Source organism: Pleurodeles waltl, chromosome 5 (genome assembly GCF_031143425.1).
Source record: "Pleurodeles waltl isolate 20211129_DDA chromosome 5, aPleWal1.hap1.20221129, whole genome shotgun sequence".
NCBI lineage: Eukaryota > Metazoa > Chordata > Amphibia > Caudata > Salamandridae > Pleurodeles > Pleurodeles waltl.
In genome coordinates this window covers 1,811,256,918-1,811,270,401 of record NC_090444.1, presented here as the reverse complement: position 1 = coordinate 1,811,270,401, position 13,484 = coordinate 1,811,256,918, and the positions used below count along the sequence as shown (strand labels likewise).

General features: G+C 46.3%; 1 protein-coding gene across 2 annotated transcripts in view; it reads right to left on the bottom strand.

The window, feature by feature from the left end:
* Nucleotides 1-9,300: 9,300 nt before the first annotated feature.
* Nucleotides 9,301-13,484, bottom strand: part of LOC138296833 (beta-1,3-galactosyltransferase 2-like) — a 162,542-nt gene continuing 158,358 nt past the window's right edge. For both annotated transcript variants that reach the window (XM_069236299.1, XM_069236300.1), the window contains exon 3: nt 9,301-10,703. In XM_069236299.1, the coding sequence (XP_069092400.1) occupies nt 9,634-10,662 (1,029 nt within the window). In that variant the 5' untranslated portion in view covers nt 10,663-10,703 and the 3' untranslated portion in view covers nt 9,301-9,633. The remainder of the gene's footprint in view (nt 10,704-13,484) is intronic.

The window sequence follows — 13,484 nt, the reverse complement described above, 5'->3', positions numbered from 1 at the left end:
CGAAAAGTTGCCATAGTAGTATCGATGATTGGTACTCCAACGAATGTTTTGTTCCTTCATGTCAGGTTACAAGCCTTCAAAAAGAACTGAGGCAACTGCCTTTTGCTGTGCATGATGGGATACAGGAAGACTTTACTTTCTTAAAGGCACAGCTCTATTTACATTCTGTATAATGGCAGCCTATGGGCTACACTGCCCTGCATTGTTTTATTCTCATGAGAGGTGTAAATAAAGTATGAGAATGTACTTTTTTATTACATTTCTAGAATAAATGGGTGTTTGAACGTGAATTTACACTACAGCTGTTTTCTTTTCAACAATTTGGCCTGTGTAGCTGTTCACATAGGCTGCACAGTGTTATTCTTAAGTGGTTTTTGACAGACCTTTTTCAAAGGGCTGATATCTGCACATAAGAATATACTTCACATCAGTGCTCCGGGGTCCTTGAGATCATTGGCGTACATCAAGCTTGTCATGGCAGTTTGCCCCAACCTTGGTGGATGCGAGTTCACCTTGTCCATTTCCGCCGGTAAGTCAGCCAAAAATATTCTATAAAGAAGGGGTGCACGTACACATCCCTGGCGCAGACCCTGAAGAGTGGGAATTTTCCTGGAGAGGTGCGCCCCACCAACCAATTTGACCCTCACCCAGGTATCTGTGTGAAGGACTATTGCTTTCAACAACTGGGAAGGAATGCCGCAACTTGCAAGTTTAAACCACAGTATCCCTCTTTCTAATGCAGCTTTGTAGCCTATGAATGAAAGAAAGAGGGACTTCTTCTTGGCACTTTGGCATTGGTCAAATAATAGTGCGACGGCCATAAGTTTGGCAGCCGTGCCCACCTCTTTTGAGAATCCAGTTTGATTAAACACGATCAGGTTATTGACATTAGCCCAGGTGTCAAGCTCCTCCAAGAGAATCCCTGCAAAGATGTTTGATTCGACATCTAGAAGTGCAATTAATCGGTAATTTGCTGGGTCATTAGTTGCACCCCTTTAAAGATAGGGGTGATGGTTGAGCCTCTCCATAGTTGCGGGATGATGTTGGTAGCAAGAATGCAATTGTAGTGTTGAGAAATGTTTTGCCCAAAAATCTGGGTCCTCTTTGTACAGAGCGGCAGGGATACCATTGGGTCCCGGCACTCCCTCATTCCAGCACTTAATAATTCTCATCCTTGCTGTTTCTGAGGGAACCAAAAAGCAGCTGTTTTGTTGTTTTGGATAGCTAGTGGAGGTAGAGACTGATGCTTATGCCTGGGAGAGGGCTTCCTTACCTACGTGGCTCTTAGTTGAAAGGCCAAAATGGCATGAGGATACTGGTACCAGATGGACTCAGAGACTTTAACCATGGGGGTGTGTGTTGCAGAGCTTAGGCTGTTTATAAGCCTCCAGAACTGCATGCCGATTTGTCCTTGATGCGTGCAGCAGTTTTACTGCTAGCTTGGCTGCCTTGTCTCTTTGATGTGCCCATAGGTGGCCTCTATAGGCCAGTCTGGAGGTAGATACCAGCGCTCTTAAGGTACTCATTTCTAGGTTCCTTCTGACGGCGAAGGGTGGAATTTAAGTTCCGTTTAAGTGTCTTTATATGCCTTCTGGATGAAGGGCTTTGTAAGCTGTGGGGTCTTGTTCCTTGAAACTACTGCTGGTAGGATGCCAGAAGCTCTACTACAAGCTCCTCCCAGGCTGTTTGTGGCATTTGCTCAGGGTCTGCGACGTTCAATTTAAGGGACAATATTCACTTGGCTGTCTGCCAGCGCAGGAGTGGTCTTGGAGGACCACTTAATTCGCCTCCCATTAGCTATATATGTGGCCCGCTGCAACGCGTCCGAAGGTTCATGATGTTCAATTGGGAGAGTGAAATGCAGCTCTTGCGGTAAGTGGTCGCTCTCCCCTCTGCTTGTTACCTGAAATTTCCTAATTTGGCCAAACAGGGATAGGGATAAGATTGTATAGTCTATTATCGATCGTGCCTTTTGATTAAAAAATGTAAATGAGAGGGGTTGATGCATACTGTAGCAGCCATTGGCAGATCAGAGTCCCATTGCTTCAAGATCTTTTATGAGTTGTTTTCCTAGTTTGTCCCCCTTGCAAGTTCCAGGTAGAACTTGGTCTGGTATCTGCCAGAGAAGGTTCTGCGCCAAAGTGACTTTGTCAGAAAGCTCGGGTCCCAGTAGGTTCATGTTGAAATCACCACTTAGGATCAGTTGGGGGCATGGAACGTTATTGACTAGTTCTTCAATATTCTCTTTCAGCAGACATGCAGCTTCTAGTTTGTAAGTTTTTCCCCATTGGATATAGATGTTCGTTAGGGCTAGATGGAGGGTGGAGGAGCCTTGTGTCACAGTAAAAGGAACTGTCAACAGATTTCTTCACGTAACTGGGGACGTGTGGTGGTTCCCCTTCATTGTTGATCTGAGATATGTGATGAGTCAACCACTCAAACGCCCAAAACGAGCCCTCCTTGTTGCCAGGGCATGATAACTTACAAATCCTGCGATTGTAGGTGGCGATTCTGTCCAAGTCTCTTGCAACATTATTATCTGGAATGACGTTAGATAGTTGAGTAGGCACCTGTCCTCCAATTTGTCCGGTAGCCCATTAATATTCCAGGAACATATTGCAAAATTAGACTTGTTCTCTTCGTTGCTGGTATTTGACCTGTCCCATCATAATTGCTATGGTCCTGTGCTCAGTGTGCTGGGTAGCCAGCTCCAGTCGCTAAAGAAGGATAATGCCACAGAGCGGGACAGAGGTGCTGTACTAGGCCATGCCGTGCCGTAAGAGTTCCTTGAATTCCTTGAGGTCTTGTTGGAAGCACTGGGTGATGGTTGAGACCTTCTACCACCCTGTCGATTTAATAGAGGATGTGGCTAAACAGGGTGTATTGCAGGGGTTATATGTATCCTCCAGCTCCTGAGCGTAGTACCTACTCGGAGCACTTGCTCTGCTACCTCTGCTGAGGTCCAGGTCACTTTGGTTACTTCATTTGTCTGGGGTGCCAAGGGTGGGATAAATGTCACTGAGACCATATCTGCAGAGGAAGGATTTGCAGCTTTGGGAAGCTGTCCTAACAACCATAGAATGTTCCCACTGTTCAGCAGGTCAAATGTGCCTCTTGATCTGTAGTCTGGGTGCAGCAACGTTACTGTAGAGCTTGGATCACTGTTGCGCAGGATCAATGGAGGGCTCTTAGGGACTACTTGTGACTGGAGTGTCATATGACTGGTCCTGCTTTGAGGTCTGGTAGCCCCGAAAGTTGTTGGCACTGTTGATGTAAAGTTGCTCTCCTGCGCCCTCTCTCTGAGACTTTCTTGACTTACTAAGTTCTGGGAAATTTGGACCTGGCGAGATCTTTTGTGAAAGTTTGCTGTAACAATAAGAGGCTTACTTGATAAAGTGCATTTGTCGGCGCATTTGACATCCCGGAGAGGTAGTCTGGGCCATGCCTCCTTTGGCAATGATGTTACTTCTAGAATCACCAACAGAGGTGCCTTCTCGAGATTGGCTTGGTGGGGAGGTGGGGCTGCGGCGGGTCACCAGTTTGAGAACACTAGATGACCCACCCTTAGTTTCCGATAAAGATGTATTTACCTAAATCTGAAGCCCTAAAGGAGAGCAGGACGATATCTTGGGACCCCCTGCCTGGCTACTGAAGGAGGAAGTAATATTCTTCTTATTGGGTGCTCTTAGGCTGTGCTTCCTCCCTTTCCGTTGGCCTTTCTTCCGGATTGGGGGTGGCGAATGATTTTTAGCTGGGGTGCCAATTTTGGCAAGAGGAAGAGGGGCCCCAAGGCTGGGAGGAGGCCCAAGTTCTGGCTCCCACGGAGGCTGCCTGGTGGGTCTAGGTTGCGCAAGATGTTACGAGGAGCCGTGCTGCTTGATTGTTCGCTGACATTCGATGTCCATGCGTGGGTTCCTGTAAATAGGATTTGGAAAGTTCCAAGGATGTATTTATCCTACAGACGCGTTATTGAAGGCTGCAGGGGGTTGTCGCTCATGGGGTTAGAGGCGAGTCTGAGAGCAACTGCCTCATTTTTAGTCAGTGCTCTTTTCAAGTCCTCAAAGATGCTGCTTAAAGCTCCTGGTAAAGAACTTAATTTATCCAAGATTGAAGAGCATGTACAAGGAAAGGCGGGTAACCAGGAACCTGCAGAGTTCTGGGCTCTGACTATCAAATTATTGAGATCTGCAATTTTTGAGTCAATTCCTGAAGTGAAGACCGCTAATGTATTTAGCAATTTAATTTGGGTGTCCATTTTGGTGGACTGAGCGTTCAAGGCTTCAGCTGTGAGCTGAAGGGTGCTCTGTATGATGTTCAAGACTGATGGTAAGTCTGGGGCTGTGACAACCTCAAAAGGCTTATCGGCCCTCAATTGGGGCCTAGTGTTAAACCAAATCCCTGCAGATGAAAGTGGGGAAGAGCAAGATTGACTCTGCCCCAAGGCTCCATCTCCGCATACTGCCACCATTGCCTCTGATTCCAGAGAGGTAAGTGATGACGGATTCTGCTGTAAGCAGCCTGCTGGTTTATCCCGGGGTGCAGAGCTGCCGAGGGGTAGGTCGAGGCAGGGTCCGTCCATTGGGTGCCTTAATGAGTCCTGGCCCAATTTTGGGTCTGCTTCCACTGCGCTGGGGAGACTGTCACAGGAACCGGCTTTTGGTAGATGGGCTTAAGCCTAGTGAGTCCAAAGGGCATGACTGAACTAAGCTGGCGTGCTGGGATGGCTGCCTTGGTGGCAATGGCAGCACAGAGGGGAGGGGAAAATGGTTGGTGTCCTCTAAGTTAAATTTGTTTGTGCAGCCGTTGCAGCTGGAAATTTTGTCTGCGGATGGGGACTCCATCTCGGTGCCATGCAAATAGACCTGAGCCACTGTAAAGGGTTTAGCCTTCATTTGTAAGGAGGATGACCCCGGAGGCAATGAGACTGGTGGAATACATGTATGTTCAACAGTTTTGGGGATTTTGAGGGTGCACACTGAGTTTGGAGCTAAACCAAGAGCTGCTACATGGCTGATAATAATTGGTTTCAAGGGGGATGGTAAACCTGGAGTACTTGGATTTGCCACATAGATATCTGAAGCCGGGTCCTTAAGAAGAAGAAATTTGGGGTAAATTTTAGGCTGGCGCTTTGCAGCTGTAAGAATGTCTTGCACAGTCCTTGAGCCTCTTAAACAAATCTTCCTATGGGACACTGGTCAACTGAGTTGATCAAGTTAGGAGTAGTAACTGATCAATTGTATCAGTAGTGTCAGTGACACTGACCAGAGTCTCAGATGTGTCAGTCCTCCCTCTCCGGTTTGGCTTCTTTCTTCAGCTAGAGGTAGGGGAGGCCTAGTTCTCCGAGAGCGCATTTTGGGACTGCAATTCTCTCGCTCTCTTGTTCGCCTTCTACACCTCTGCTACACTCTTGCTGCACTCTTACTGCACTCTTGTTGCACCTTTGGTCTTGACACAGGGTGATGACAGGTGGCAGCTTGGTTCCCGGTAACCTCTTTTTTTTCCTTAGCAAATGCCTGGAGTATGGGCTCTGGATGATGATGCAGGATGATGGTGCAGGCAGTCAGCAGGCTGTCAGCAGGCCATCAGCAAGGGGACGGTGACTGAAGAGGATGGGCTACGAGCGGGTCTCACCAGGGGCCTCAACAGGCCGCACCCAGCCTAGCTGGGCCCCTTCTGTGAGAACCCTGTGGCGCACACTCAGCGGTGGACTGCAGCGGTGGCCTGCACCGGCCACTGCGCTCGTAGACCTCCTTGCAATACAGCAGCGTTGTCCTAGGAGTCTTCCAGGGGTACAGCAGGACAAAGCGAGGAGAAGCGTGATGAGGAGAGAAGCTAGGACCAGCAGGGGCTAGTGGGGGCTGGCGAAGATCCGTAGGAGCAGGAGGGGAGGGATGGGGTGGACCCAGGGGCAGCCGAAGCCAGCAGATGGCAGCCGGAGAGCAGTGGCAGCAGCAGTGAGGGGAGGCAACTGGGTCGAGTGGGCGGGATGTGGAGTGGGGAGGCCAAGAACCAGGGCCGGGAGTCGACAGCAGAGCTGAGGCAAGGATGAGGCAAGGAGGCAGGGAAAGTAAACAGTGCAAATGGCTCTGCTCTCACACTCACGCGCTCCTCGACGCTCACCACGACTTCTCCGTCCCAACATCCCTGGCCTAGACCCTCAACCCAAGCCCAAACTCAACCCGACCGTGCCCATCCCAGCCCAACCGCCCCTGGTAGCCCCGCAGCTAGCGGTCTCTTCGCCTCGACTTCCCCAACGTCCCCCTCAACTCCAGCCCAGCACACACCGCCCACACCGCCCTTGGCAGATCTCCGCGGCTACTCTCAGCCGCCCAGACTCCAGACTCCCGTACTCCTGACTCCCGATGCCTGGACGCGCTTCCTCGAGAACGCACGGTTCTGGATTGAACTGATCGTGCTCGAATGCTCTTGTCTGCTCGTCTGCTCAGGTGCAGGAGAGATGTGCAACAAACACTGGTGCAGGAGAAATGTGGTAATAAAATAAGGCAATCTATGACCATATTAGACTTTTAACCCATACAGTTAGAGTTTTATTTAGGCTTAATTGGACTTAAATAATAACCCCATATGGCCCAGCTAAATCTTTGCATATCTATTATTTGAATAAAGCAAATTTCATTTTCATTATTTTTACATATTTCAAGAAACCTATTTACAGATTACCAATTTTATACGGTATAACCAGAGAGCCTGCATATTATCAAAATCCGAAGTTAAGGATAAGTACATGAGTGAAAGATTCAAGCTTCATTGTGAAGAAGAGACATACCCTTTGGAACATCATCAGTACTTTCCAGGAGCCCTCAGCAGTAATTTCGATAAAAAGCATTGCCTGAAAGTCCTATTTGCTCTATGAAGGTACAACAGAATCACTTTGTATGCTATGTATTGCATCTGAGAGTGCATATCATAAAATTAGGAGGTATACAGCTTGGGAATGGTCATTCAAAACCTAAGATAAAAAAATGGTAGCTGCAGTGTCTGAAGAGTTGGCATACATTTATGTCATGATTCCTCTCCTTAGAGTGCTTAAGGAGGCTCATAGATTTCTTTGTCATTTCAGAATTGTGAAACCTCCTATTCAGCTTCCTTCTTTCAGCATGACATTTTGTCTTTGCTTGGGTAAAGAATCCTGGGTATCTTAGGATGCACACTGTTGGAAAATGGATTATTGGGAAGGGCAGGTAGGTACCTACACTTAGCTATAGGCCACTAACCTCCACTAAGGTCCAGTTAGGTCTCAGTAAATTAACCCCAGCTCAACCCTTGGTAGCTTGGCAACGAGCGTCAAGGCTTAACTTAGGAGACAGAGTGTAAAGCATTCAAATATCACAAAACAGTAATTAAATAAAACACAGGAAACAGTTTAAAAATCCAAAACCAGTTTATAAAAATACATTATATTTTTATCTTCAAAGTGACATAAAAACAAATAAAATCAGATAAGGGGAACCGGAGATATGAATTTTTAAAGAATTTTTTTTTTTTAGCGCCTAGAAACAAAAAGCACCAATCGGGTCATCTGGTTGCACCTCGACCAGCGCAAAGTCAAAGTTTAAGGCCGACCGCGATGGAGCCCTGCTCGGCTACAGGCCGCGGGAGGCCTTGGTTAAAAGTTTACCTTCAGACATAGTCTCTTTTTCAAAGATTTTCTTCAGCGGGACGAACCTGCCAGTCCAATCCGACCTCCTGGAGCCCTTCTCCGAATACACGATGCGGGAATCCTCGGTGGAGATTTTTACCTTCGGACTTAGTCGTTTTTTCGAGGTGAAAATCCTTCAACCGGGGTAAACCTGGATCTTGATCCGACGTCCATGGAGCCCTCCTCGGATGTGCTGGCTGGGAGGTCCCGGTCAACTTTTTAAATTCGGACTTAGTCTCTTTTTCTGAGATTTTCTTTACCGGGACGAACCAGCAAATCAGGCCGGGTCGCAGTTGAGGCAAGCCGGCTAGAGTTGCCGCAGCGGGTCGGTCCCTCTATGGAGCTTTTTTTCAAAAGTTCTCCAAACTTCTCCAAACTTATGGGGCTTCTCACAGATGTCCTTTTAAGGTTCTTTTGAGGTTCACAGCTCACCCCACGGGTCCAGAAGTTCTGAGATGGTCCTTGGGGGGGTTCGGACTACAACTCCCAGAATGCACCCGGCGCAAACTCCTTTTTGGCCACTGGACAGTGGTCAGCTGGTCGCTTTCTTCAGGAGTTGGTGCAGGGGACTCTGGTTAGCAATTTTTCACCTGTAGCAAACATGGAGTCCCTCCTTGAACCAGTTGAAGCCAGGCAAAGTCCTTCTTGTGGTGAAGACCAAGTGTGCAGCTGGTGCAGTCCTTCTGAGTGCAGGTTCCAGGTGCTGGCCAGGGGTCCAGCAGGGCAGTCCTTTTTCTTCTGTAGTTCTTCCTTGTTGGATGTGGTAGGGAACTGAGGTGTGGGTGCAGGTCTGCCAGTTTTATCCTTGCTCCTGGGTGAAAAGCAGGGGGGTCCTGGTTCTCCAATCAGGTGCAGGGTCCTTCCCCCTGTGATGACCACTTCCAGGGAAGTGTGGCAAAAATCAATCCCAGGAGGCAACATTCTCCAAAAATCCATCATGGCTGAATCTGAATTTTGGAGGTTACATCTGGCTGAGCCCACCCACTGGTGTGGCTAAAAATCATAAACATACCCCTCTTCTGCCCTCTCCTAATCTAATCAAGGGGGCACCTAGTTGTCTGGGGTTGCAGGATGTGGGAGGGCCTTCTCTGCCTTTGAAGACCAGTTTGGCAGCCCTCCCCCTTCCTGCCTCACCATCTGCTGAGGGGAGATTCCCTCCCACAGGCACATTCCTTTGTGTGAAGCCAGGCTAGGCTGCTAGAGGCTGGCCAATCAGAGCACAGCAGCAAAAACAATGCCGGGCTGAAATTGGCAACTTTTCAGGTAAAGTTTAAAACTCTTTACCTGAACAAGTTATATTAAATCCCACAACTGGAAGTTGTGAGATTTATTACAACAATTAATTTGATACCAAACTCTTGGTATGCATCATTTAAGGAGACTTTAAAAATTAAAATAAATTCTCCCCATTCTAGCCTATGAAGGCCATTTACTACAATGAGGGAAAAACGAATTTGGCTGTTTTTACCTCACCAGGGCTTATAAAACTATGTTCATAAGGCCCCTGCTTATAGTTACATGGCACCCAGCCCTAGGGGCACATAGGGCACATCTTAGGGGTGACTTATATGTAAAAATAAGGTAGTTTAAGACTTTGGAACTACTTTTAATTCCAAAGTCGAATTTGCATATAACTTTAATTCAAAAGCAGCCAGCAAGGCAGGCCTGCCTTTAAAATGACACTGGGCACCTCAGCAGTGCACCTATGGGTGCACCACCTATGCTGTGGTCCCTAAACCTACATGCCCTACCATATACTAGGGGCTTATAGGTAGGTTAACTTAGCCAGTTATAATTAGCCTAATTTGCATATCCATTTTAAACAGAGCACAGGCCTTGGGACTGGTTAGCAGTACCCAGGGCACCATCAGAATCAGGAAAACACAGCAAAAAGTGCAAAATGGGGGCAAACAGTTAGGGGTCCTCTGCAATCAGCCCTGTTTTCTCACACACACCCTCAGATTGCACAATGGTCACCATAACCAGTTCCAGATCACCATCCATTTGTTTGCTATACACTCTGAGTCATTCCTGGATTGGAAGTCTGGCCATATTTCCAGTAGTCGCTGAGGGCTGTAGTGATGCACAGTAATGAGAGAAGAGAACCGGCATCTGTTGTACTTTATTTTGTGCCCATTGAATACACGGGGAGGAGGCTTTGTGAGACTGATTTTCAGCTCATCCATGCATATTCCGATGAAAGAGTCCTCCATGTTGATTAGTTGGATGGTTTGTGCCACATCATAGATCTTCTTGGCCACGTCTCCGGAAAAAACATACCCTGGTCCAGAGCAGTATGTAGGATACTTGTTCTTCGGATAGACCTCTTTCGGGACATACCATTTGGATGCTTTTCTCCGGAGTGGCCCTGTATTTGAAATAATATAACCAGACATATAGTTGGTCCTTACTGGTAGCTCAGGCCTCAGAAGTTTGTGGACCAAAAAGTCCACATTCAAGAACATGTCGCTGTCTATTTTCATGACGTAGCTGGCTTGAGGACAGTATTTTGCCACCCACTCCATCCCCATAATGGTTTTCAGGGTCAAGTTATTGTAGGTGTCCAGGAAGTCCTGCTGAATAATGTCCTTGAAAGTTACACTCTCTTCCTGAAGCATCGTCTGGATTTCATTGGTCAATTTGGGGGATATCCCAGTCAGGAAAATCCTTGCCATTGACACACCAGGGATGCTGCTTTCGTTACCCCAAGTGCTTCGAATGGCGTGCCTCGCAGCACTATCTTTGCTATTTACAATGATCATAATAACCAGGAAAGGTGCTTCCCTCCTGCACTTGTCTGGTTCATTGAGAATGAACCTGTACTCGTACGGATAAGGTGGTATGAGAGGGTGCCGGGTGGTGGGCATCATCTGGTTTGTAGAACGCTCAATATATTCTTCTGTGTTTGCACTCATAAATACAGAAAGTGTGAAGATACCAAACATGAAGAGGAGGGGAGTGCAAATGATGCACAAACGTTGCTTTAATCGAGTTGCCTTCATGCTGTCGGACCAGAAGGGTCTGTGCAGAACCCCAGAATGACCTTAAAAAGGAAACAAAAAATAAATACAACGTTAGTAGGTGGAAAAGGAAGTAATGATGGTAAAGGTGAATGTGTTAGTCACAATAAGGCACTGGAAAGAGGTTAATATTTGATTCAGTTAATCATCCAGCACTGGTGAGGAGCCTTAGAGTTGCTAATAGCAACCTGGATCCAACACAAGAACTCCCACCTTTTCCCACCCTCCCTGCTCGATATACATGATCTTAAATCGTCTCTCACACCCTCCAATGTACAGTGAAATAGTGGTCCCCAGTCATTAGTGCACTGTATAAGTACCAGTACAATGTTAATTTACACTGTATATTCTAAAAGCATCCATATAGCTGTTGATCTCCTAAACCCACCCACAAAGATTTGGAAGCAACCTTGTGAGAGGTCTCACTATTTGGAAGAAACACAATTATGTGCATTATATGATATGAATAATCTACTGCAGTACTGATATTGACAATGTATTGATGATATTCTTGATTTATTAATGTGCAACATAGCCGACTATAATGTGGGTTAAACCAGTAACAACTACTAAACTAAAACACATAAGACATTAGACACAACAAACATCCAAGACAACCCAGATGAGGCAAACAGTTGTCTTTCACCAGGCTCACAACAGCATGTTTACTGTATTACACTGTTGCACTAACAACCAACAGAGCACATGAGACAGCACTAACAATGTGTATCCAACAAAACACCCTCTCCTCCCCACCCACCAGGTGCTGGGGTGGTCCACTGACCTACAAAAGGCATACACAGTTAGCCAATCCATCTGGGTCTAACCCTAAGATACCAAAATCACGCAGCCAAAGCTCACTGCATCACACACTGCCACCACATCAGGCCCAGGATCCTGGCACATTGCCTATGATGTATCAGCACAAGCAGAATCTGCAATGGTAAGCAAAGAACCAGATGGAAAGGCAATGGACTGCCAATGACTTAGGGCGGCGGTGTACGGCCATATGGCCATAGTAATGGCAGACTTTCCGCTATATAAAGTCCAAGAATATAATTTACAGTTTATGTATAAGAGGGTTTTACATTTTAATTTAGAGTCTTAATGTCTCTTTAACTGTGTTTTTTTCAGTAAATGTATTCGTGTATTCCCAAATGAATGCAACAGAGTTTGGATTGTGTGAACTATAATATCATTTTATCTGTTTTTTTAGGGAATTTCTGAACAGTGTTTTAAAAAGCTAATAACAGACTGGGCACTATAGAAATTCCACAACACAACTTATAGTTCATATAATTGGGGTTTTAGATTTTGATTTGGAACCATAATGTCTCTTTATCTGTGTTCTTTCAGTGAATTTTCTAGGTTTTTCCCATGTTAAAGTAACAGTGTTTGCACTGCATGAACTATAACATTGTTTTAGCTTTTTATTTTTCAGGGAATTTCTTAAGTGTTTTAAAAAAAAGAAAACTAGAAGTTAGATGCAGGCCAAACGCATGCCATGCATCTAGTCTCTGTGGCATATGGCCTTCCACTTACGGCTCAGCCCCTGATCATCAATCCCCCAGTGCACATGACAAGTCTCTAGGTTCAAGCCTTTATGCTTCCCAACTACTGCATGCAGACCTATTCAAGCAGACCCTGTACATTTTACCAGTCCTGAGGCCTCACTCCCACCCCTTTTTTAAACTTGCACTTTCACTGAAACTCACAGATCTAGATAAATGGAAACTCTTACTGAAATCGACATGGTGGCAGCTTGCTCTCAACTGTATGAAAACTCACAACTTTATCATCCATTAAATTAAATTTGTATCTTTTTTTAAACACTGTTCCCACTCCTATGGGTACTTCTGTGTCTCCCTTTTCCTTGCAATTTTTTCTCTATGGCACATAACATAACAAAACGTAACAGTGAAGGTCCTGGAAGGTTCTGGAGTGAGAAGGTTCTTGAATGAACAGTTGTCAATCTTTTGTCTGCACCACTTGTGTGTTGAAGCACCTTGACATAAGCATGAGGCCACGGTGTTTCATCACATGACTGCCTTTGCAAGGGTGGGAATCAGGGCTCAGCCAGACTTACCTCTGAGTGTGTGCCTGCACAGCACCAAGACACCTGAACATTGCAACATCAGCCTATATGGAAAATATTTTGTTCTGGATATATTATTCCATCTGCTTATTTCACTATTCTAATATTTGTGTCCTAAAAGCATTCATCCCTGGGTTTGGCGTGGTTCCTTCAGTTGGTGACTACTGGGTCACACTACTGCACCAAGACCTCAGCGTCTGGACTTTGAAATGCCAATTGTTACTGGCAAGGTGTGTCAATTTCTCAATAACATACACATGCCAAATGAATATTGGCTTCCTGAGGTATTTAAATCTTGACCCAAAATACTGTCCATCATCCACCCCAAACAATTACCAACTAGTTAGGTCAGTAGATATCCCTAGTCCAGGAAGATGGCATGCTATCCCAGAGGGCCAGCAAACACTGGTGAGCCAGGAGGCAGTGTCCATCCAGAGAGTGGGCATGCTGTCCCAGAAGAGCCAGGAGGCAATGCCAGTCTAGTGAGAGGGCATGTGTTGGAAGGTGGGTCATTAGTTGTGTGGCCTGCACAAGTAACGAGTCCGCACACGACCGCCACTGGGAACCAAACAACCCATTGTAGTGCTTGACTCTCATAGGGTAGCGTTGGAGAGCAGTCCAAGGCTTACTCAAGGGAGGTGGTGTGGGCTAGTAATCCCCATTCACAAGCACACAAGCATGACTCTCAATAAATGATTGTCCAGTCTGT